This window comes from Apostichopus japonicus, chromosome 20, assembly GCF_037975245.1.
Source record: "Apostichopus japonicus isolate 1M-3 chromosome 20, ASM3797524v1, whole genome shotgun sequence".
Classification (NCBI taxonomy): Eukaryota; Metazoa; Echinodermata; class Holothuroidea; order Aspidochirotida; family Stichopodidae; genus Apostichopus; species Apostichopus japonicus.
In genome coordinates this window covers 9,767,491-9,794,039 of record NC_092580.1, presented here as the reverse complement: position 1 = coordinate 9,794,039, position 26,549 = coordinate 9,767,491, and the positions used below count along the sequence as shown (strand labels likewise).

The 26,549-nt window shown below is 37.1% G+C and overlaps 2 protein-coding genes across 3 annotated transcripts; one reads left to right on the top strand and one right to left on the bottom strand.

Annotated features, from left to right (window-relative positions):
- Window positions 1-1,763: 1,763 nt before the first annotated feature.
- On the bottom strand, window positions 1,764-20,599 carry LOC139961067 (cysteine-rich DPF motif domain-containing protein 1-like). 2 transcript variants are annotated; one of them, XM_071959917.1, is made up of 4 exons: window positions 20,482-20,599; window positions 5,852-5,960; window positions 4,706-4,789; window positions 1,764-3,555 (listed from the first exon to the last, which is right to left on the bottom strand). In XM_071959917.1, the coding sequence occupies exons 1-4, from the start codon at window positions 20,544-20,546 to the stop codon at window positions 3,538-3,540; spliced, it is 276 nt and encodes a 91-aa protein (XP_071816018.1). In that variant the 5' UTR covers window positions 20,547-20,599; the 3' UTR covers window positions 1,764-3,537. The 2 variants fall into 2 exon arrangements, with proteins under 2 accessions (XP_071816018.1, XP_071816017.1); XM_071959916.1 differs by lacking the exon at window positions 20,482-20,599 and adding an exon at window positions 7,175-7,439.
- Window positions 12,899-26,536, top strand: LOC139961066 (actin nucleation-promoting factor WASL-like). The gene is made up of 11 exons (XM_071959915.1): window positions 12,899-13,130; window positions 14,202-14,339; window positions 14,617-14,703; window positions 15,091-15,187; window positions 15,704-15,811; window positions 16,587-16,680; window positions 20,666-20,708; window positions 22,090-22,267; window positions 22,994-23,514; window positions 23,692-23,788; window positions 24,536-26,536. The coding sequence occupies exons 1-11, from the start codon at window positions 13,029-13,031 to the stop codon at window positions 24,589-24,591; spliced, it is 1,521 nt and encodes a 506-aa protein (XP_071816016.1). The 5' UTR covers window positions 12,899-13,028; the 3' UTR covers window positions 24,592-26,536.
- Window positions 26,537-26,549: the final 13 nt, after the last annotated feature.

Below are 26,549 nucleotides of genomic sequence, written 5' to 3'. Positions count from 1 at the left end.
CTCTGCAGGAGCGATATATTACTGTTCGTGTGCGATGGAATCTGATGAAACTCTGCATTTCCGTCAAAATCAAACACAAAAACGTCAACACAGAAAGATGACTTTTGAACGTGACAAGTAACTAAAATACGAATGAAATATATCATTACCATATTAACAGAGAGATAACTTCTGGATCAGATTATCACAGGTAAGCCATATGTCTGAAACCTATGACTAAGACTGTGACCCACGTGATGACTCAGTATAAATAACTATATAACGTTAAAACAAGAACCCGTTCATTTGCATTTCACTTGGAAGTTACCTACTTTTGAAGAAAACGAATATATATATATACATATATATATATATATATATATATATATATATATATATATATATATATATATATATATATATATATATATATAGGAAGAATGTAATGTATTTACTACTGTTGTCTGTAAATCCCTTACACTGACTTACTTCTTATGATAAACCCAGTTAAGTCAATGTAGGAATATAACTGAATCAATCTAATTTCTTTATTTGGGGGGGGGGGGGGGGGGTTAGGGGTGGAGAGAAGATTAACTTTTATTAACTTCCGGGAACGAGATAGTAAAAGTATCTACTTGACACAATCTCAATTACAATCACACAAGATACGATAAGAGTTGTTTCTCCTTGAACCTTCGCAAGTTGCTATTTCGTCTCATCTCGACTTGTTAGCTGCACGCTCTTCAGATAATGAACACATTATAGCTATTAAGTTATGATTTTACACCGTGTTCGTTCACTGACATGAAAATACTACACATAACCCAACCATGGGGAAAACTTAATTTCATTTCTTTTATTATTTTGCGTTATTACGACTCTTTTTTAATGTACATATTAAAATCCAAAATACCTACTATTAGGTACATATAGACATGTACACAAACATGGAATGGTGTCTGTCGTAGTGCAATGAGTTTCTCGAAATGTGTGGTACGTCCCTTCACAGCTGGAACACAAATATCACCACCATTTTCCTAAAACAATCTGATTTCCTCTAAAGCATTTACTCACCAAAGCTTGCAAAGACGAACTTAATTTATACATCGCAAAGGCTATAGGAAGTAATCTATCCGATCTAATGACGTCATCGGTAGGAACGGTGAGGTCACCGATCTATACGTAGACTGGTATTGAGCGATAACTTGAGAGAAAAGTTTGGTATAATGTTGGACATCTTTAATGAATAGTCGTGGGTACATGAAGCTACCCACCAATCCAACCCCCCCCCCCTCCGCACACACACAATAGAGAGGAAAGAACACGCCATGAAGCTACTCCCCCAGTCCACCTATCCCGGCCCACACAAGAGGGGGGGGGGACACCATGAAGCTACTACCCCAGTTCATCCCTCCCCCGCACACACACACAGGGGGAAAAACACATACACAGAGGGGGACACGCCCACAATGGGGTTGATAGGTTGGATTTTCAAGAAAGAGTGAGTTGGATGGGATGAGCTATTGGAAGGTGGATTTAGAACGACTAAGGCTGTTGAAAAAGGTTACGAGGCTTTACTGAACTTGACTAAATTCGCGATGTTTTTCGGCATATTATGTAAGTTACACTTTGTTGGTTGCCTGAACGAAATCTGGTAGCATTAGGCTTACTTTGTGCGAAAATGTTCTTTTTCATTCTTCCTACTCCCCAGGGTGGGCGGGTGGGGTGGGGATAGTTTATTTGCATATATTGAAACAATGCCATACAGAAATCAAATACATGAATAGATTCCATATTGTTATATTCGAATTCAACATCGCATTTAAGTAAAATGAATATTGATAACCATTCCTATTGGAATTTAACATCCAGAAATCAGGACCAGAATAAAAATTCAGAAAAGACGAATCGTCCTTAATTGCCCTCTTTCATCAATAAAAACAAACAATAGGCTCACATCAAAAGTTAAGCCCAAACTGAAGAGATGACATCATTGTTAGGATTATCTCATGGCAGAATTCAGACATCAGTTCAAATTAGTTATTTCAGGTTTATTGCTATAAATGTTCCACAGAATTGATACTTAAATCCTGTGCCTTCATTTCAAAAACAAAGGAAAAGTGAAAAAAAGTAAGAAAATCAATAAGTTAAGTCAAATTGCCAGAAATTAGGAAGCAAAGGCATAATCCGTTCGACTACAAACATGAATACTACATAAATATACACATATGACCTGCATCTAATTTTTTCCCTATCTCTCTTTGACTATGGAGTGTAAGCTCAGTGGTTAACGCCGGTGCCTTTCAATCATAAAGTCCAGAGTTCAAGTCACACCAAGATTAATGTATGTCGTCCAGTTACAGAGTTGTTGACAATTGACAATTCATAATCATGGACGTTAAATATGAATGTAAGAGACTGACTTCAGTCAGCTTGCAGCTTTGAAAAAGCCAATGAGGCTTAATCCCGAGTTCCTGCTTGCAGGAGGATCTAAAATACATACATACACACATACATACACACATACATACACGCATACATACATACATACATACATACACGCACACATACACGCATACATACATACATACATACATACATACATACATACATACATACATACATACATACATACATACATACATACATACATACTATGGCATATATCAACATTTTTTTATATTGTAATATTTTAATGATAATATGTATAGCTTAAATGCTGTATTGTAAAAAAGAAAGCAACTCTGATCACCATAACGGAAGGTATTCTTTACAGCCAAGTACCAGAATGATTAAAACCTAAGATCATACTTTATGGAAAGTTACAACCTACAGCAGTACTAACAAATATCATACCTCATTATACCATAACGACCAGTGTGATGACCACAAACAGTGCAAGTAACTTAAGTACTAACTGGCAAGATACCACTTACTTCATGAAAGAAATATAACAACTCCTGCACACCCCCTCCCCCCCCCCCCCCAAGCCTCAACTTACCCTTGCATACCAAAAGAAATCATTCCAGCCTCAAATATAATAGAATTATGAAACACACAAGTAGTATTCTCATAAATCTTGTTGGTAGTTGTATTTCTTGATGGTGCTTTTGGGATCTATGCATATTCATGTCTATATTCATGTTTGGAATATAAAACTGTTAGATAACTATTGTAAATAGGTTTCCGTGTGTGGACCTGTCAGCAAACATGTTGCATGTCCAGACTGAAAGTAGGATTGTTAACAATCAAGTCACATAACAAGAAAAATTATTCTCTTAACTAAGCATGTTATATAAGAAGAATAAAAAGGTTTATTGATATACATGTTATGTTACCAGAAGATGTAGGTCTCTCTCTCCATATATAACAGGTTAATTGACCTATAACGACCCATTGAGTTTCATCTATGAATATTCATAGTACTTTGGACCTATGAATTCATCCTGCTGCATAATTGAATGCACATTAAAATCCGCTGTGTGTTGGTAGATTGTCACCATAGCAACTGATGTAAATGGCAATTACTCTGTTTCCATATTAGCTCCAACAGTACATTCACCCCTTTGATATGACCTGAAGGCAAAGTATGAAATGTTAATGAAAAATTCATAATTGGGTGCTCTGTTCTAACAAAATGCTGATAGCTTAAAAGATAATCTTATGAGTATAACAATAAGATCAATATTGCATAGTTGATATTTGAAGTTTACACAAACAACTATAACCGATCTGATACCGATGCTTACAAATAAATTATGAAAAATTGTTTCAGTCACGCAGTTGATGACTGTCGAAAGTCAGAGTAGAAATGAACATGTTTAACAGGTAACTGTGTCAGAAGGAAAAGCATAGAGGTTAAAGCTAAATTATTTATCTTAAAGCAATGAATATGATGTATAAATGTTTGTAGTCTAAGAAAACTTCCCTAGTTGTCTTTCCTTTGTAACAGCACTGATAAAGGATCATTAAAGGAAGCATACACTTTGCACCATATTATTTTCCAAGTGTACGGTAAACAATATGCAATGATTTTTCCTTCAGGTTTGAGTTTTATGTAACTTTGCCCTGCAGACACCTGGATTTCTATTGAGGGTCCTCTAACAACCTAGATATCTATCAAGCACCTCAGAGAACCTAAGCTAACGAGACAATTTGTTTTTCTTATGAACTACTTCAGACAACTCTGTATCTTCAGTGTGTTGCTAAGGCAACCTGGATTCATGTTGAGCACATCATCACACCACCTGTATTTCTATCAAGACCCTGAGCTAACCTTGAATGACTTTGGGACAACATGTATTTCGTATGAGTACAGTACCTCCGACAACCTGTATCTTTGGTGAGTTGCAAAGGCAACATGGATTCATATTTTGACCCTCACCAACACAGATAAGCTTGATTTCTATTGAGACCCTTAGACCACCTTGATTTCCATAGAGACCCTCAGACAATCTGAATTGCAAATGAGTCCAATTACACAGCATGACTTTCTACTGAGTCCCTCAGACAAATTGAATTTCCTTGAGATTGTGTGAATGGCAAAGTAGGTTGTTTATTAAGTTCCATCAATTACTTAACTGTGAGAATTATTATATTTACAATAAATATGTGGTTGTCTATTAACTACAATGGAGTTTTATTCTTGTTCTGACATTTAGTCATCTCAGATAACTAGACAATGCTTTACAATTTAGCTCTGCACTTTCCAACTGTCTCCACTTACCTCAGAGATCTCTTGAGGGAATTCTTCACTGTGTTTCTCTACACAATGCTTGCAGAACCTTCTGGTGTAAAAGACACTGCAAGTCTACAAATGGCAAGAGGTATAAGATACATTGTTCAAAAATTGAAATGAGACTGTAAAATATGTAGAATAAATGATTCTGAATACACCTGTGGTGTTCTATATTGTCTGAGTTGTATAAAGCAAAATACAAATGACAGTTTCTCTTGTTTACATACTTTGTCATTACTTTTCTCTAATATTAAGAAACTGCATAATCTTAAAAGACAACATGAACATTACTTCATATATGAAACCTTAACTCAATTTCTTGGTTCTAATTCTGGAGATGATTGTTTAGAGTTAAATGTATTTTGGAGAATAAACTCTTCCATGCCTTTGAAAATGGAATCACTTGGTTTGTGACATTGCAGTGTTGTTGTCGCATACTCTCATTTGAGCACCAAGTACTTTCCAGTTAATTAAGGTTTCAAGTACTAAGTACCACAATTTGAGTACATTTTCGTTGGTTTTGTTCTGAGTATGAGTCTTTTTCATCTGAATACTTTTACACAGTAGTACACTACATGTGCAATAGGAATGAGTACTTGCAAAACGAGTACTTGAGCACCAATTATTTTCTGGCATACTACAATATTCGCACAGTCTTGGCATATGTTCCTTAATAGCTTAACTTTTCAGTTATAATATATGTGTCTCTCATTTCTTCTTCAACTGTTTACTCAACTCTGAATGTATTATAAATCCAAAGTGTTGTCTACAATGCCAGTCTTTGTAAGATGCCTTTGTAAATTAATGATTTGTATTTTGTATATTATATTATTATTATTGTATATTATAACAGAAACATTTGATCAATAGGGCAAACTGACGGTGATCTGGGCCGCCTACCCCTGTCCCACCTCTCCACTAGTAGCATAGCCAGCAGGACAAAGTGAGGAGTCCTCAACCCCCACTCCCGCCCCACCAACTCCTCAAAATATATTATGTATCAGATTTGATCCTAGGCTATGTAGGCTACTGTGCTGATCCTGTGGAGTGGGGTAGAGTTAACTCTCCCTATGGTTCATACTGTAGACATAACAGTGATTCTTAGTAGTTAATCTTATATAGTCTGTATTGTACCTGTTGAACACAGACTGCTTTATCACATTGAGAGCAATGTGCTCCAATGGTTAGATGACTGTCATGTGGGGTGAAAGGATTCTTCAAGACATATGCCTTCTCCATCAATCTGTGAAGTAAACAAGAGGAAAAATGGTTATTGGGCCTGATTTGTTCATTTCAACTGTTCATGTCAAATGTCCGACATTCTTCTCAAGTGAATGATTTCATCAAGAGAGGTTTTTTCATGGACCTTTTTTCTTCAGAAATGAGAGGAGTTTCCAAAGACGAACAGATGAAATGCATAAGTAGCAGTACCTGTAGGTATTATTGTTGATATCAAGGGATATTTAAGATACAATGCTATTGGAGTGACTGTAGGGAAAAGAAGAATGGTTTTAATTTACTCAGAACTGTGTAATTTTGTATTAGCAACTTTATTACAGTGAACTACGGTAGTTCTTTTCTTTGAACATTCCTGCATGTATATTATTTTGATGCTCACATATGATTGAAAATAGGTCTCTTGAAATGTGTTTGCGTTTTAGTTTACATAGTACCTTCATATTTTACATAGTACCTTTGTATAAGTTGCAGAGTTCCTTACCATAATCCATTATACAAACCTAAATACACAGAGAATTCTGGTTCCTTCTGCTTGCAACTGTAAGCATGAAAAGGTTTACATACGATGGTCACACACCTAAATTGTGCCCTTAATGTAAAACTATACAGAGAGTCAAGTTTTTAAAAAAATGCTTGACAAATGTGATGGTTTAACCAATATAAAACAATATTCTCATTTGAAATGTTTTTTGTCTTGTAACAGTACAATCTGGGCAAGCTCATAACCATTATTTTTACCTCACTGTCATATTTTGATAGTAAAGCCAGATTCAAACAGTGTACCATATCATAACCAGTACAGTACCAACAAGTCAGTTACAAATGCAAAAATTTTAACAACCTTTACAAGGTAAAGGTATGCACACTACAGTCTACCCAAATTAGTCTTCCCAAATTAGACCCATATTAGAAAAGCCTAGATGCAAAACTATTGGCCTAGCCTATACCCATTCTGTTGTATGAATGACATGAGGATCAAAGAATGAGAATGGAGTAATCTATGCAGATTAATTCAGCCTAGCCAGAAGCATTGTTTACAATGGATAATAATGTTTCTTCTTCTTCTTTAACCTATTTGAGAATCGTTGGAAGGATAAACTACAGAAAACTACACGATCTATGCTTTTTACTGATGACTTTTGACACTACGCATTCCAATGTAACATTTGAGCAGTTCTGCGAAATCGGTTAGGATATGGTCAGTTAATGTGAACTTACACAATAGATTCAACGAAGGGTGGTTTCCTACCAAAATAATCGTACCGGGAAGAAAAGCTGCACAAAGCGCAACAAAATTCGGACATCTTTGAATACAAAATTTAGCCCCTCACTAGGCTCACTGTACAATTTCTGTGCAATGCATCGAAGTTGCCTTTCTCTCTGGTCCGATGCATTGGAGGTGTCATCGAACATTATGATTAGTTCATGACCGTCGTGAAGTTGAAGCGTTTTCTGCCCGGTAAAGAACTGTAGAACTAATTTATGAAACATTTTATCAACAGGAAGTCAGTTCCAAATGGTAACGTTTCCAGTAAGACGGTATAACTTCTCATCTTAACGACTTTATGCATCAAAACAGAATGCACTTCAAGTTTCAGAACCTCTTTAAAATCATGAGCGACGACACATATTGCAACGAACTCGAGAGGGTCTAGGAAAGCGAGAACTTGCCGGGTCATTCGCGGTAATATGTTCAGTGTAGAAAAGATAGTGGAAACAGACCACTACAAGTATTTCATGTTTCATCCACACCTAGATTAATGCAAAACCCACAGGGGCTTCCATTCGGCATTTTCAGAGGAGTCGTTGAGCGATTTTGAGGCCGCTGACTAGCTTCTTTGCGACCGATTTCAGTGAATTACAGTTCTCTGGAAATAATCCCATGTACACCCTGATATGTATGGGGGGGGGGGTGGGACCTTAGCAGTATAGTAGGCTAAATATATTTCTTGCTCTTTTGAAGCGGTTTTAAAGCAAAGAAATATATTTCTTAAAGGAATTCAATTTCAATGGAATGTATTACCCAGGCAGCATTTTGTTAGCCTAATGTTATCCAAATCTGGGATATGTGGATGTAATTAAGGTAAAAAGAGAGGAAACGATCTTTTATTCTCTTCTGTTTTATAACAAGATTACGTTAATGGTTGTAAGACCATGCTGATGTCGGCTCAGAATTTGGGATCGTATTGGCAAAGGCTTCATATTTTGATTTCACCGTATGTACGTCACAGCACACCCAACAAAGGGAAAAGAAAATGCCCAAAAAAATCCACTGATGTGACTTTGTTTGCAATTCATCTTGGGGGATGGGGTGCTTGGATGATATAGCGTATACCTATGGTGTGTGAAGCAGGGAGACTAAAAGTGTATTAAATCCTGTTTTATTCGCTGGTGGATATTCTGCGAAGAGAGAGGGTATATGGCTAGGCTAACACTTTGCTACACTTTGGGGTTTATAGAACCAACTCTGCGAGACCAGACATCCCCCCCCCCCCCGAAGCTTGTAAACAAGCATGTTAGATACATCAATCCGTTTTATGCAACGTCTTTGTCAGTGCATGGCGTATAGCAAGGAGACAAGACTCCAATTCAGCAATAGCAATATACCCCCCCCCGTCCCCGCTCCCCCAGGACCCCCACCCAAAGAGAGTCCACGTTCACAACAAGCCAAACTATTGTTTAATATTATGTACACCTATAGACGCTCAGATATGGCACTCTCAGGCTTTCTATGTTGAGGCCAGGGTTTCGCGTCAATTCCCATTTCAATGAGTATCAGGGGAGAATTTTCAGAACTGTATTTAAAATCGTGTATTTGAGCTATAAGAAAATGAATAAAACAATATATGAGTTGAAACATTCATCGTGATTTGCTGACTGCAAGTTTAATATCAGTGCTAGTTGAAAACAATGTCTGCGTGAAGTGACCGTGGACTAGCATCCCGTTATATCCCGTACTCAGAACACCCCCTGCCTCATCCCCCCCCCCATCCAGTCCAGCCCTACATGAAGTGAACAACACACTTAGGGGTGGCAACATAAAGTTAATTGGAATTTCTGTTGAGGTTTAAATGAGGATGGATTAATGAGGATTGATTTCTTAGTTTTGATTAATTCTTACTTTGTCACAATCTTGCCGATGTAGCTATTGTCGTTGGTTTGGGAATTATTAATGCACTATATGCAAGGGCGTAGGAACCGGGGGGGGGCTGGGGGGGGGGGCGCCAGCCCCCCTCCCCCAGTGAAAAATATGGGGGGGGGGCGGAAGTATCGTTCCGCCCCCCCCGCTCCGCAAGTCAGAAAACCCCTTTTGCATTTCCAAATGAGAAAAAAATCTCATTTGAAGCACCAAATTGCATCTAAGGCCAGGTGAAAATGCAAAATTCTTTACAAAATGGAGTGGGTGTTGAAGTGTGCTATATTGCACCAAATTGCATCTGAGGCCACCTGGAAATGCAAAAAAAATCCAAAGGGGAGGGGGACACCCCCTCCCCTTAGACCCCTCCCCCAGGCCGGCCATCAGTCTTCAGCCCCCCCCCCCACTCAAAAGTACCTTCCTACGCCACTGACTATATGATTTCTCATGTTCTTTCCGCCAATTTTGTTTTCATTTTGTTTAATACTTTTTTTCTTTTCAAGTTTGCTTACAATATCCCTGTCAGTTTTCCGATAATCAATTACTTATAATTATCTATGCATGTCACATTACTCAATGGAATCTCGGGATATATCATAATACTACGGCCATGTGGCTGGAAAATGGTCTGTATTAATGTCATAAAAATATATGTATCGGAAAGGCAGCTTTCAATGTCATATGATTCCAATGCCTCGTCCAAGATATTTTTGAAGAAAATCATTTTCTTCTGCCAATTAATGATACATGATCATTCATGGTGATGTCACTCACAATGCATGTTGCCAGATACATTTGAACATTGATATAATATGTTATCGCGAAGATAAGATTACTTTTATAATCATGCTATCGAAACATGCTTTTCATCTACCAGTCAGAACATTTAAATCGTATTTTTGAAACGTACACCAAGATCATACCTCCGAGCAAGATTGTTACTTTTAACACCTCTAAGCCGATTTAAAATTGGTGCGCACAACAGCTAAATAGAGGGAAGCATAGCATATTATTTTGTATCAATGTTAACAACAGCCGTGTATAAGCCAGTTGTTTCTGCCTTATTAAAGTCTTTTGTTCATGTGTCTAATCATTTCTGCTGAATTAGAAACCCACGGAGATAATAGATAGATGAAATAAATCAATGGTACTCTTGTGAGCTGACCGTCGCTCACTAAACGGCTTTATTTCTTGTTATTAATATGCTGTTGAGTATGTAAGTTCAATACGTGGCTAACGTCTCTGTTCGTTAACGTTCTAGATACTCTATACTTCACCACATAATGGAACAACACTGGGTATACAAACGCTGATTATCAGATTGGTGCACCGTACGCATTTACTGATACATGTATTCGCTTACTGTAGATAATAGCTATATTGTCGTAGGGGAAAGTTTGATTCTGTTGTCACTCGTACCGCAATGAGACATTCAGTTAAGAGTGTATCTGAAGGAAAGAGTATCTCAATGAACAATAAAAAACACATTTCCTTCGCAAATAACCTATACAAACATGAACATTACCTAATCGATATTTGCAAACGAAGATGTTCGTATTATATTGAGGATTTATGCTAAACGACATGCCTATAATTGCAAGTGCAGAGCCGTAACATGTTGTTTATTTGAAACGCCCTCTATTTTCATTTTCCCATTTTTTTTCTTCTGTTTCTGTTTAAATTGTACTGTGTATTTGTCGAGTTTGCTAATTATATTTTTTGAACAATGACAGTAATAGGGAGTTTGCCCTTTTAATTCTTGAGTAGATTTCCCATCGAGTTGATTAATGACCGATATACTTCAAACACATATTATTGACGTAAAATGTACCTGTCAAGGTCAAAGCTAGTGTTGCGGCAAATTCTTATAACTGAAGAGAGAGATTGACTGGTTCATTTCGTTGCCAGAATTAATAATGTCTCATGGGGTTTTAGATTCCAAGCTATTCTTACAACTGGTCGGAAATTTTAGGACGGCTTTTTGCCAGGATAAGTAGGTCGTTTGAACGGTAGTTTGTCTGATGTGAGCTACATATTTACATGAATTTTCATACCGTATGTTGCCAAAACTGTAATGGCTTTGTCAAGGAGATATTTGGTTATTCTTTTTTGGTATCAGGGTGTCATGGTTGTGGACAAAAATGTTGCGCACCTCGATTATTGTCTTGGAATAATAATTTTCAATCATTTGGGCTATTTGGCTGTATGACTGTATATCACTTTGTATTTCGAACATAACTGTCGTTTTTTTCTTTCTTGTTGTATGCGCATGTAACTTTTCACATATAGGCCTAATTGGATGGCTGACATGATTGCTAATTAATGTTGTCACGTCTCATGTTAATGTTGAATGTTAATGTTCAATCTTGTAATTTGTCTATGTATGACAACAGTTGTGTAGTGACAACATAAGAATTTGTGCGTGAAGCATCTTCTATAAAAGAGGCCTTTGCTGTTTTTTTTTCGTTTACCAATTGCTCAGTTGCCGTTCCAACAGCACAGGACTAACATTTCTAGGCCTTGGAATACACCATATAATCCCCATTGATCTTATAACAAAATAAAGCAGTTATAAATGTCACTTAAAATGAGAACTGCTTCGGTTGCGTATTCATCTGTCCCCGTTAAGGGGTTAAAGTGGAAGATCCAACATGTACAACAATTGGCCAGAGGTGCAACCACCATTTTGGTATCGGGGTGGGGGGGGGGAAGATAAGATGTTAAGTCACCGTCAAAGGGACGGGTGTCCCCTTCCCATATTTTGGTAAACTCGAGGCAGCTTAGATGCAAACTTTGGGAACAATATGTTAAATCATTTTCAATTAGTTAGGATGTACCGCATTTACATGTTATATATGCCTTTTTATTTACTGTGCACTAGGAACGTTTTTATTCTTCTGCCTGTCATTGGTGCAGATCCCCTGATTTTTTTTCGGGAAATACCCCCCCCCCCCTTCCAAGGATACGTACTTCACTGGTTCCCCGTTGTTGAACTTTTAGCGTATAATTACTGCAAACGCTGGCTGCCTTATTCTGAAAGCTATGCTTTGGAAGATATATCTATCGTTTCAAATGCGGGAATGGGATATATTTGCAAGATAGGGTAACATTTTGTTTGGACTCTATCCTCGTTAAGAACTTTACAACACCATCCGACAAAAAATAACTTCTGCGGTATCATAAACGCCCATCACAATGTTGGGTGGACAGAAATTGAAGATACGTCCCCCTCCCGCCCCCAACCCTCACGATTGATGCCAGCTACCTCCTCGTTTCTTTTGGTGTTGGTTTACTACTTTTAATTCTTTCTTATATATAATGTAAGTATGATGGTAGAATGGGTACCTAAGAGTGCTGTAGTACTCGAAAAATACTCGGTACTCGAGTATTTTTCGGTACTGTAAACTCATTCTCTATTAGGAAGACTACTTAATAAGTTGGGTGGCTTCGCAACGTCGAGCTGCATAGCGTTTGCAACCCTTTTGGCTTTCCATAGTATTTCTTGACATTAGTACTGTAAGTGTTACTCAAGTGTCTTTACTCCAGCAGGCTGAACCCAATATGAATGAATGGGTCACGATTTTGTTGTTAATGTACGGAACAATGAATGCACGACTGGAATATTAAAATTAGCATATGTGCACAAGCCAGGAAGTTGCTTCTTATGTGTCATTTCAATACCAATATCTCTTGAGATCTTCTTAGTTTGACGAGCAATCGAATTGGCAGTGTCAACAGTTGCAGACAAACGGCGCGCCATGCACTCATATCAATAAACTACTTCCGTGTTTCCTTTCAGTTTTAGGCCTCTAGATTTCCGTGAGTCAGAGCCGTATATATAGCCTAGGCTTATAGTTATAATATGTGTTGATACTCTGTGCCAGGTGTATCGCTGCGAAAATTATCTCGAAAAAAACGCAACTTTTAGGGACAACCATGACAAATCAGCAAGGGAGAAGGCCACAGAACTCTGGGTCTAGATTGCTTACGAAAGAAGAAAACGAGAAGCTGTTTTACTTTTTGTCAAAGAGATCTGTGGTAAATTTATTATTGTATTTCCTGCTACTGCTACTGCTACTCAGTGCTAGGCCTAACGTTAATTCGCAGTTGTACCTACTGTACATCACATTTCTCGTTAGTTACACTCAGTCATGCTAAGTTACAGGTAGCCTAGGCGTAACATTGCTGTAGATCCATATTGAGCGCAGCTCTAAAGTTCAAATGACAGAAAATGTTACACAAAATCACAAGATTCCTGATAAATAAATGTCTAAAAGTAAGTTGGCCTGACGTTTCGATTCTAGCAGGATCTTCTTCAAAGGCTAAATGACAAGTAACAGCAAATAAATGTCAGTAGAATCATTTGCAGAGGATTAAGGAAAAAAAGGGACAGTACCTTTTTACAAAATGACCATGATGTTATTAAATCTTATTCTTTTGTGGAGGAGTGTTTATCAGAATTCAGAAGTTCAATTTGACAGTGTACAACATCAAGTGAATCACAAGAAAGAGTTATGCATTTGCTCTGTTTATACCTAATATTGATAATTTAAGGTTTATTCTGTTTTCGTCATGGGTTAAAATACATGTCACTGTTAAATTTCAAAGAGCTCATATTTCTACTTTTAATGTTAAGAGTAGGCCTATGCGTAACTCTTCACAATTCATCCACGAAATAGTGATTCTTACTTCACATAACGATTATCTTGTGGAATTTGTACTTCTACAGTACAGTACTGTAGATAAGACTGTTAGAGTACTGGCGGTAGTGTGTATACAGTAGGCTCAACTTCAGCAAGCCCTCAGGTTAAGCAGTACAAATACTCATCTAATCAGACACAATTACTTTTCAAAACAAGTATGAACTCTTAGTCTAGATGTTTCATAAATCTGTTCTGTAGTCTACTTCTAATTCAGGAAATAATGTTTAACATGCAGTTTTGAAGTTTATGAATTTTGCTTCCCTTAAAAGAATTTAAAAAAGGAGGATTAAAACTGTCCTGTTCAGAAAAGGTTAACCCCATACATATTTACATTTTGTAGCAACTTTTGTAAAGTGAAACAGAACCAGTTGGTAAAAATGTCTAACTTTTGACATCATATTTTCAGTCCCAGGCAGCAGCAGTGGTGCAGATTTACGAAACTTATCCCAGTCCCCATCAATGGAACAAAAAGGGTTGTGGTGTCGCCTGTTTCGTCAAGGACAACGAGAAACGATCATTCTTTATACGAGTCTATGATCTCTGGGTAGGTCTCCAGAGTGCCTTACTTGGCAGTGCATTTATTGCATGCTATTAGAAATTGGAAGATTTATACAATCCTTGCCAATGACTTGGTTGGTATTCACAAATGAGTGGAAGATAAAAATACCTCTGCAATGGTAAAGAGAGCTGGAACTCTCAAATGATCTGGTTCTGACTTAGTTTTATGGTTTAACTTGCTTTTCATGTCAACACTAAAACTTAATGAACATTTTTATGACAAGGAATCATAATACCTTTGGGCTCTCTGGTTATTTTTACAGGAGCAGAAATTGATCTGGGAGCATGAAATATACAACAACCTCAAGTATGAGAGCCAGTGTCCTTTCTTTCATTTCTTTGCATCTGAAGTAAGTATTAAAACAATCATTTCTGCCCTAATACTTTGTCTAATATGAAGACCACAACTACAGTTGGTTTACTGTAGTTAGTCGGGTATTCTGGCTTGCTTTTTATACCATGTTTTTCCTCTTTGTTGAATTAAGACATTAATACATTTTGTTTACACATAACACAAATAACACAAGGAATGACAATAATAAGGCGTACGGTAGTTTGCAATGAAACAAATACATTGGATTTAGACTCTGTATTTGATAAGATATCATTAGATTTTTATGGGTACAGTAGTCAAATGGTGTTTTGCACACAGAGTTGTTTGTTGTTTTGTATAAATATTACAAAATACAAATTTAGTGTGTAAATGTAAGTTTTACATGTGTAATTTATTTTTCCAGGAATTCTGGGTTGGTTTGAACTTTTGTAACGAAGAGGAGGCAGAAAACTTCAAGAATGTTGTGTTGGAGAAACTTCATAAGAAAGCACAGAGGAGAGGTTAGTAGGATGTAACAACTATTCATCTAAGATAATCTTGTTTAATGTTACAAAATTTTGTTTGTGTTGCAAATGTACATACAGACAACAAGTTTTGTTTGGGCAAAACACGATACAAGAATATATTTTTTTCACCCATTTTGCTGTTAATCTGAAGTGGTGTACATGACATGTGTGTATCAATAATATGTTTGGAATTTTTTAATTTTTTTTTATAAGCATCTGGTATTATAGACTCCATGATGTAAGCAATTTGGAATATATTTTGAGCTACAGTATACAGTATAGTTTATAGTATTCAATTCTTAGTCAACTATTTGTATTAATATTTCCATTTTATGTTTTGTACATAAAACCACAATAGATATGTATGATATCTAATAATAGACAGGAAGGTTGTGGAGTTCGAGGAGATTAAAGGAGGGGATTGAAAGGAAGCTAATTCCTAATCTTCATTTTCTGGATTAAGCAATAAATTTATCTCTACTCAGCCGTTTCCTCTGGTTCTCTCTTCAGAAAACCGACGCAGGCATGCTCCATCAGCGCCAGGTGGTGATCCCAATAGGCGGGCATCCCGACCAAGTCCTGGTAGTCCTCCTCCATCACAAGCCCCTGCTGTACCTGGTAAGGACAGCAATTGGCATTTTCAGAATGATTGGGTTAATGGGAGAGCGTTGCTTGACATGGAGAAAGAACTTTCATAGCACAATTTTTTTTTTCTACCTGAGGCTCCTATCCTGTATATCTTTTAGGGTGAATGAACCAAGAGTCAATTTTTTTATTTTTTTTATTGTGTGTGGATAAGAATAATATGGTGGTCATGACACTGCATGTGGACTACAGGTGTGTGGATAAGAATAGTAGGGTGGTCATGACACTGTGTGTGGACTACAGGTGTGTGGATAAGAATAGTAGGGTGGTCATGACACTGTGTGTGGACTACAGGTGTGTGGATAAGAATAGTAGGGTGGTCATGACACTGCATGTGGACTACAGGTGTGTGGATAAGAATAGTAGGGTGGTCATGACACTGTGTGTGGACTACAGGTGTGTGGATAAGAATAGTAGGGTGGTCATGACACTGCGTGTGGACTACAGGTGTGTGGATAAGAATAATATGGTGGTCATGACACTGCATGTGGACTACAGGTGTGTGGATAAGAATAGTAGGGTGTTCATGACACTGTGTGTGGACTACAGGTGTGTGGATAAGAATAGTAGGGTGGTCATGACACTGTGTGTGGACTACAGGTGTGTGGATAAGAATAGTAGGGTGGTCATGACACTGCATGTGGACTACAGTGTAGCAGAGTTTTACTCAGAATTAGTCTGCCAAAATGCCTGAATGTTAACTTGTAACAAATCAGATATTAGTTTACCATTTGCTTTCCTCATATAGCACCAAACACTAAGAAGGAGAAGGAAAAGGCCGGTAAGAAGAAGAAAGACAAGAAGCTGAATAAGGCAGACATTTCTCGTCCAACTAACTTCTTGTAAGTAAAGTTATTCTTCATTACCCTTTTTCAGAGTTTCCATAACCATATTATCAAATGGGAGACAAATGATTGAAGGTAAGCTGCTGTTGTTATTTGAAGTGCCCTCCAATTATTGACACTTGGAAACAATTTGCATGAACATGGAACAGGAAGGGTAGGGTGAGGGGTATGGGCCAGTTACCGCCAGTAACGGCTGTTCACGGGGGTGGGGGGGTGTATGGGCCAGTTACTGCCAGTAACTGCTGTTCACGGGGGTGGGGGGTTGTATGGGCCAGTTACTGCCAGTAACTGCTGTTCATCGCAGTTGGCATGAACATGGAGCAGGAAGGGTAGGGTGCGGGGGGGTGGGTGTTGGGGTATGGGCTAGTTACCGCCAGTAAACAGCTGTTCATGGGGGTGGGGGGTATGGGCCAGTTATCGCCAGTAACGGCTGTTTATGGCAGTTGGCACACTCAAATCCTCCTCCAGTATGTCTCAACATACGATTTCTTCTCTTCTGCTAAATGAAAAGATTTAATCATTTGATAGTTATCCAAAGGTAAATCAAAAGAAGTTCATAATTGTAAGGGCTTTCAGAAAATCATGATGCTTGGCTTTTATGTGTAAATATTTTAAAACATAATTGATTCCTGTGGTGTGTCATATATCATCATGTACGACTTGCCTAATAACAGATACCGTAAAACCTGCACACAGCAAGCAAAACTTATTGGACTTGTTCAGTCAGTTTGGCACTTATTATTACGAGGAACCGATCATCACTTCCAAAACTAGGAATTGTTTCTGATCAAAAATAGAACTTATAAAGTAATTTTTGTAAGTTATTTTATTGATTTCCTTAACAAGGAAGTAGGCAATTAAATATTTCCAACCAAATTTTACAAACTGCATATGTGTAAGCAGCATGTGAAACCAAAGTGTTTCCACAGATGGGAAGTTAAATTGCTTGTTACAGCAAAGTTAAGTTTAAGTCTGTGTCACATTAGTAATGAAAACATTGAATTCTGAACAATGTTGATACTGAACAATGTTTCAGTTACTCATTAATGGTTCTCAACAGTTTGATACTTCTTGAAATGTCCATGTTGTGTACCAATCAGTGTTGTGATGTTGACAGGTACTGTGTTGTTTGTTCAGTGAGAAGCCAACATATTCACTTTGTCCTGTTTTTACATTTTATGATTTTGAATCCACATATGAAATTGAGGTTTCTATATTGTATAACCTGCATTATTACATTGACCTTACAGTCCTTACATGATGAAAATACACATTATGCCATTATTCTATCGAAAGGGTTATGAACTCCAAATACTGTGAATTTCCTGAATGCATTCTTGAGTCAATGGTTAATCAATATAAATGAAAGTAAAATATACTGCTTTGCAAACTAGGCTGGTCCAGAACGCTCTTTTGAAGTTTTTCATACAATTATTAATGACCGATACTAAAAGTCAATGTTAAGGTAGAGAGGAAGTGATTTCCTTTGGTTTGTAAATGATGTGAGAGTTGGCAGGGACTAATATATCCAATGCTGCATCGAAAACTGCTATAAATACTATACATTATAATCCATACCGATATGATACAAAACTCTGTAAGGTGAGTTTTACCCCAATGTACATTATAATCCATACCGATATGATACAAAACTCTGTAAGGTGAGTTTTACCCCAATGTACATTATAATCCATACCGATTTAATACAAAACTCTGTAAGGTGAGTTTTACCCCAATGTACATTATAATCCATACCGATTTAATACAAAACTCTGTAAGGTGAGTTTTACCCCAATGTACATTATAATCGATACCGATTTAATACAAAACTCTGTAAGGTGAGTTTTACCCCAATGTACATTATAATCGATACCGATTTAATACAAAACTCTGTAAGGTGAGTTTTACCCCAATGTACATTATAATACATGCCAATTTAATACAAAACTCTGTAAGGTGAGTTTTACCCCAATGTACATTATAATCCATACCGATTTAATACAAAACTCTGTAAGGTGAGTTTTACCCCAATGTACATTATAATACATGCCGATTTAATACAAAACTCTGTAAGGTGAGTTTTACCCCAATGTACATTATAATACATGCCGATTTAATACAAAACTCTGTAAGGTGAGTTTTACCCCAATGTACATTATAATACATGCCGATTTAATACAAAACTCTGTAAGGTGAGTTTTACCCCAATGTACATTATAATACATGCCGATTTAATACAAAACTCTGTAAGGTGAGTTTTACCCCAAAGTACATTAAAATCCATACCGATATGATACAAAACTCTGTAAGGTGAGTTTTACCCCAAAGTACATTATAATCCATGCCGATTTAATACAAAACTCTGTAAGGTGAGTTTTACCCCAATGTACATTATAATCCATGCCGATTTAATACAAAACTCTGTAAGGTGAGTTTTACCCCAATGTACATTATAATCCATACCGATTTAATACAAAACTCTGTAAGGTGAGTTTTACCCCAATGTACATTATAATACATGCCGATTTAATACAAAACTCTGTAAGGTGAGTTTTACCCCAATGTACATTATAATACATGCCGATTTAATACAAAACTCTGTAAGGTGAGTTTTACCCCAATGTACATTATAATACATGCCGATTTAATACAAAACTCTGTAAGGTGAGTTTTACCCCAATGTACATTATAATACATGCCAATTTAATACAAAACTCTGTAAGGTGAGTTTTACCCCAATGTACATTATAATACATGCCGATTTAATACAAAACTCTGTAAGGTGAGTTTTACCCCAAAGTACATTATAATACATACCGATATGATACAAAACTCTGTAAGGTGAGTTTTACACCAATGTACATTATAATACATGCCAATTTAATACAAAACTCTGTAAGGTGAGTTTTACCCCAATGTACATTATAATCCATGCCGATTTAATACAAAACTCTGTAAAGTGAGTTTTACCCCAATGTACATTATAATCCATGCCGATTTAATACAAAACTCTGTAAAGTGAGTTTTACCCCAATGTACATTAAAATACAGCCAATTTAATACAAAACTCTGTAAGGTGAGTTTTACCCCAATGTACATTATAATACATGCCGATTAATACAAATCTCTGTAAGGTTACAACACAGGTGATCAGGACATCCTGTTACTGTAGAAGGGAAAACTTTTTATCAAACTTAATTTCTGTGACGTCTGTGAATTGTTTACAAACTATGTGATGTATAAATATCATAAAAATACTGATGTTAGGTGATACTTCAGTGAAGCATTGCCCTTTAATAGTTTAAGATGAAAACTGGGGGTTTAGAAGAACCCTGCAACCGGGGGGGGGGGGGGGGGAACCATGCAAATCATGGGTTTAGTAGAACCATGAAAACTGGGGGTTTAGTAGAACCCTTCAGACTTGGAGGTTTAGTAGAACCATGAAAAACTGGAGGTTTAGTGGAACCATGAACAAAATGGCTTCAGTAGAACCATGAAAAAACATTGGTTTAGTAGAACCATGAAGAAACATTGGTTTTGTAGAACCAAGAAAAAACATTGGTTTAGTATAACCAAGAAAAAAAACATTGGTTTAGTAGAACCAAGCAAAAAACATTGGTTTAGAAGAACCAAGCAAAAAAAACATTGGTTTAGTAGAACCAAGCAAAAAACATTGGTTTAGTAGAACCAAGAAAAAAAAACATTGGTTTAGTAGAACCAAAAAAACATGGGTTTAGTCTGTCCTCTACCCTGACCGATCCATGTTGCCTCGGTAACTGTTAGGGAGGCTTGTCTCACCTGATAATCACATTGGTTTTTGTGTTCCCATAGTTGCATCTGTTTCTGGCTGTGTAATGCCTCATGTTCTTTGCAATGTTGTTGACCAGGATATCATGATACTGACCTTCCTGTGAAACAGAAAATGTTTGTTGTTACATAAACACTGTCGCATCCATTTATTTACCTTTCTTTATCATTGCAGGCACGTTGGACATGTTGGCTGGGACCCAACAGGAAATTGGCAGGTAATTCAGCATTTCCTATCTATGGAAAAGTTTTCTTATGAAGTTAATTGGCATGTATATCAGTGATTTCATTGTGAAAGCTTTGTCTAATGTCTTCACTTCTATTCTGCTATTGTCATACTTTCAATCAATAGATGAAGTCATCAAAGCTGTTTTGTTATCATAACCTTTGATTTCAGTTGAGATACTGTGGGGATATTACTCATGGACAGGTCCAAATGTGAAGCCATTTTAAGAAAAAGAGCAAAAACAAAATAATAATGCAATTTTGACAATCAAAATTAACTTCCAAAAATCTTATGTTGAAGATTACTATTACTAATCAGTTGATGACTGTAATCTTCTATTATTTCCATGTTTGCATTTGCAAGGCCTCATTTTAAGTTTGATGGCATATGTGCCATTGGTGGGTCGGTAATTTGCAGTGGAAAGATGGCACATATGAAGTTTACTTAAAGGGCATGATGGAACGGATTTGATGATATGAAAGGATGGTACAGCTCCATGTTTCATTTTCACAAATGGGTTCCACAAAGAAAATCCAAGAGATTTATAAATCCAGAATTAAAATTAATCCATGGGTGCCCAAACGTTAATTTACGGGTGGCCAAGCTTCTTTCATGATGAAGAAATGATCTACCCATGTAATAAAGAAAACACAAAAAGGCAATAAGTAAGCTTTCTGTATATTTCTCAGCACTTTCACTTCATTTTTGGTCAAAAGCAAGCAATAGTAGTGGAGTTTGTAAGTTTAAAATTGTGAATTTGTGATCCCGTTAACTGTTGCTGTTTTCATAAATTTTTGTTGTTGTCAGATTTGAAAGTTATAAATCACCCTTGCTTGATTGTTTGGTACTAGTAGTAGGACATTGCCAAACAGTCAGAAGGGGGCGAACTAGGGATCAAAATCCTAAATTAAATATGGCTTAGTATGAATGAAAGCAGTGAAAATTGTAGGTTGACAATGGAAACTTATTAACATAAATGAATTTGAACTATAAAATTGAACACAATTTATCAAATTGAAAAACGAATGATAACGACCATTCCATTGCTGCAGGAAATTGAATAGAGAAAGAATATTTTATTTAGTTTCAATAATCTCCTTACTTTTTGGGAAAGGGGGGGGGGGAATGGATGGGATGAGTGGGTGGGCTGTTTCTTAGTTGTTGTTTTTTTTAATTTTTTTTATCTTAGACTACCTTTGGTTTTCTCATCCATGCTTTCGTGGCAGAGCATTTGATTTGAAACAGCTCAAAGTTTGTAAGCGATTAAGTCACAAATTTCAGTAAAAAAAAGTCAAAAAGCTGAGAATGAATACATGGAGTATTAATCATCTGCTTTCATATATATATATTTTTTTTTTCAAACTTTTGAACAGGTTGGAGAGGAGGATGAGCTAAAAACATGGTGCAAGAATCTGGGCATCGATGAAGATTCGTTGAAGGATATGGCAACAGTTAACTTCATCAAAGAATTCATTGACCAAAATGGTGGAATTGAGGCAGTCAAGCGAGAAGGAGGCAGTCAATCTGCCCCCAGCAGAGGAACCAGAACTGGTGAGATTCGTTATCTGGTTTGAAATGTTCATTTTCAGTTTTTAATCCATCTCATAGTCCAGATGATATAGAATCGATAGGATAGTTTGCTAAGAATACAATGCTATTGGATCGTACCTGATGTTTAACCAGGGATTCATGGCGGGTAGTTAATTCACGTTTAAAGGTATGACTCTATTAATAACTTTTTTTTTTCTAAACAAGATGTTACTTCAGCTTGTCACTGTCCTAAAATGTCATCTCTGCTTATTCAAACAGCAGCCCTCTCACAACTACCTCCCTTTGTGTAACATAAAACAGCTGACTTTGAATGTAACATCTCCTCGCCCACCAGATGAAAATAGATCAGTTTTAGTTTGTAGTTTTAATGTCAGATGTACCCAGAGCCTAGCTTTATATACCGAGTGGAAGCTATTAATGTCATGAAGGGAGGGAGAGGTTTGTTATCAGCTACTTGCACCTTACTGATTGAGAAGACACAGCACATCACCTTAGTGTTTTAATTGAAATGGATTACAACACAATGTTGTTAATACCCAAAATATCAACTTGCAAAATGCAACTTCAGGGAAACTAGAACATTTGTTTATTCTGGGAAAAGTCAATGAGTTGTTATAATGTAAAGGTCATTAGATATCATTGGTGAGTAAAATGTCACTTAGGGTATGAACATCTCTACAACCCTGAGTTCTTTAGGAACGTTAATCTTTTTCTCTTTTTCAACAGGTAACCTTCCTCCTCCACCACCACCAAACAGAGAGTTGCCCGCACCACCATCCAGGAGAACACCTCTTCCACCAACACCAACCAATGCTAACAATAGGGGACCAGCACCGCCACCACCGCCTCCGCCCTCTGGGCGCCCACGTCCAGGTGGAATGCGCCCTCCACCTCCTGCAGCTCCACCCATGTCTACTCCTCCCCCTCCACCTCCTTCAAGACCCATGTCCTCAAATCTCCCTCCTCCTCCACCAGCTCCAGCCCACATTAGCAATGGACCTCCACCTCCCCCACCACCACCTATGGGTGGTGGTGGCCCTCCACCGCTACGTATGGGTGGCGGTCCACCACCTCCCCCACCACCACCACCTGCCCCAAGCGGAGGGGGTGGTAGGGGAAACCTGCTGTCCGACATTCGTTCTGGTACCACACTCAAAACTGTTACTCATGATGAACAGCCCAAGTCAGCTCCTACTGGCCGAGATGCTCTACTGGAAGCTATCAGAGGTGGTAAAGACTTGAAGAAGGTGAATATAATTATGTAGACCGAGACATTAATCCAACCAATATCCAAAGAAGTAATATATATTAGTTTGGAATATGTGAATTATTGGAACAAAAAAACTGTAAGTGTAAGAACGCTGTCCAATTGGAATTGTTGAACATTTTTTTAAAATTATTTTTTTACACTTTTTTATGTGAAGGTTGAAGCTGTCGAGAAAGAAGAGGCTGAAGATGAGTTAGGAGGTCTTGGGTCTGCTCTCTTAAATGCACTCAGTCAGAGGAGTACCGCTATACATGGTAAGTGTCATCGTCATCGTTATCGGGACATCTGTTATTTCTCTCTTAGTTCCTGTGATTTGTGAAAGAAAACAACAAAATATATTCTCTCACATCAGTACAACATTCAATACCTGGTATAAAGTTAAATGATTGCAATCATGTATCAATACAAGGCCCTCTCTCACATCTGTACAACATTTAATACCTGGTATAAAGTTGAATGATTGCAATCATGTATCAATACAAGGCCCTCTCTCACATCTGTACAACATTTAATACCTAGTATAAAGTTGAATGATTGCAATCATGTATCAATACAAGGCCCTCTCTCACATCTGTACAACATTTAATACCTGGTATAAAGTTGAATGATTGCAATCATGTATCAATACAAGGCCCTCTCTCACATCTGTACAAAATTTAATACCTGGTATAAAGTTGAATGATTGCAATCATGTATCAATACAAGGCCCTCTCTCACATCTGTACAACATTTTAACTCCTGGTCTAAAGTCACTCATGGGAGACTACAGTGCAACACATCTATGTGTCCCCTGAGACACTTCCCATGAGATGACATTACTAGACAGTACTTTGCCCTCTATATTGCATCCTCTGTTTACTGAAATACTGCCATCTATATTGTACTGATACCAAGACAAACCAGACATCCCAGTATTGTGTTCTTGAAGACATAAGATTTCAATATACTGTTTATCTGTGTAAGTTGTAACTAACATTTCTCCCTGTGTGATTTTTTAACAGATGATGACTCAGAAGATGAGGAATTTGATGACGAAGATGATGAATGGGATGACTGAAGGGCTAAAATGCATTCTACGGACATAAGAGATTAAAAATAAAAAAACACACACTTTCTTCTTTCTAAGGATTAAAATCCAATTAGTTTATACAAAACTTGTGATATCACAGTTTGTTTACCTTCTGCAAAGAAATTTCTAAAATATATTTTCGTAACTTCTTATCTTAGCCCAAATGTTTTATGTTGAAAAAGTCAGTAGACTTGTCATTCTATTATGTGTTTAATGTTTAGTACTTTAGTATCCCACTGGGCATTAAAGATATAAAGTTGTTTTGGACAGTTTGTTACAGATTTCTTATACATTGTTTATAAGGTATAGATGATTTAACATCTAGGAGAGGAACAGGTTACAGTTATTGTTAGTATTGTTTTCATTATTTTCCTGTTCTCGCCTCTGTTCATGCCAAGCATGGTCGTCCATTTCTTGATAAGCTGCTTAACTGATATCCTATTCCTTGTCGGAGGCAAAAGGAATCTATGCAATGGTGATGGCAGTGTTTGTGTGTGTATGTAACACCTTCTTGTATACATGGTAACTCAAGAAGTTCATGGTGGATTAACCTCATGCTTGGTATGGGTAGTACATTCTGTTCTGTGTAGGTCAAAGGTCATAGGTCAACACAGGTCAATGTCTTAGAATTTTGTTAGCCAGCACCCGATAAAGTTAAAGGTGCATCTTTGTTGAAGTTCGTTGTAGGTTAATATAGGCCTGAAACCTTTGTAGAAATGATGAGCTTGGTTGATGAATTTCTTAGTACTTGGTCCGCATTTGTGCAAGATTTTGCTGACCAGTAATGGTCAATACATAAGAATATTGTTTTGTAGTGTTACTGTTAAATGTTCTCTTACAAATGTGCCAAGGAATCACTAAACCAACTGGCTTTCTTGTTGCCTGTGCTATTCATGTTTGCATTTGCTTCTTAGCTGTTTAATTCTGAGCAACCATCTCATCAATTTGTATAAATAAATAAAGAAAACCATCGGATGGCTTGGGCTATCACAAACATTAAAATTTTGCCACCATGACCATTTACAATTTGAGCTAGAAGAGCTCAAAGTGTAGCATAGTGCTCCCCAATCCACCTGCCAGCTCTCAATGGCTGTTATCTGGTATCACCCTCTGAGCTTCAAGAGGTAAATAGGTTACCTCAATGGTGGAAAATTGACTCAAGGGATCAAAGATGATTTCAATTGGTCTCATATTGGCAATTAGTTTTGTGATTTATACCAGATACTTGTAGGTTGTGAAAATAGTTCACAGTGCATCTAAACAATGTCATGTAGAGCTCTCAGTCTATATAACAACAAATATTAAAGGGATTTGCAAGCTCAAAATTGGTCACAGAAAATTTCCTTTTATTCATACAATCTATGTGTTTAGAGTATATTTTACATAGGAATTTAGAATAAAAATTATATACTCTAAAATCCTTCCCAGTGAATTTAATGGTTGATGCTTTTGTCAACATGATAACTGATTCTTGATACCTTTCTTTATATGTTGCCGCATCAGTCAATAGATAATTCTCTTCATTTTTTTTTTTTTTTGGTGGGCACAAGTTCAAAGAATCCTTGCCGTTTTCCACTGGTTTGAGTAGGCTAACATATATGCTACATTAGAGCCTAAGCTTAGTAACATGGCTATGCTCTCTCTATTTGCTTTCATGTCCCCTTTAAGTCACCCTACTCTAAGTAAACTACCAGGAGCGACTCATCATGTCCTCTCAGTGTCATACACATAGACACTTTACAGGAGACATGCTGCAATATTGTTAACAATTTATCCTCTCTCTATATATTCTTTGCTTGAATTGGCAACCGTTGCAAATGTTCACCAGGTTTATACCCTAATGTTGTCATTATTGTTTGTTTTGCAGACTTTAAAGCAATAGCTGCTCCTTGAGTTTAGTAACATACACACTGAACAGGGTAGTTGTAAATTACTCATTTCTTGGA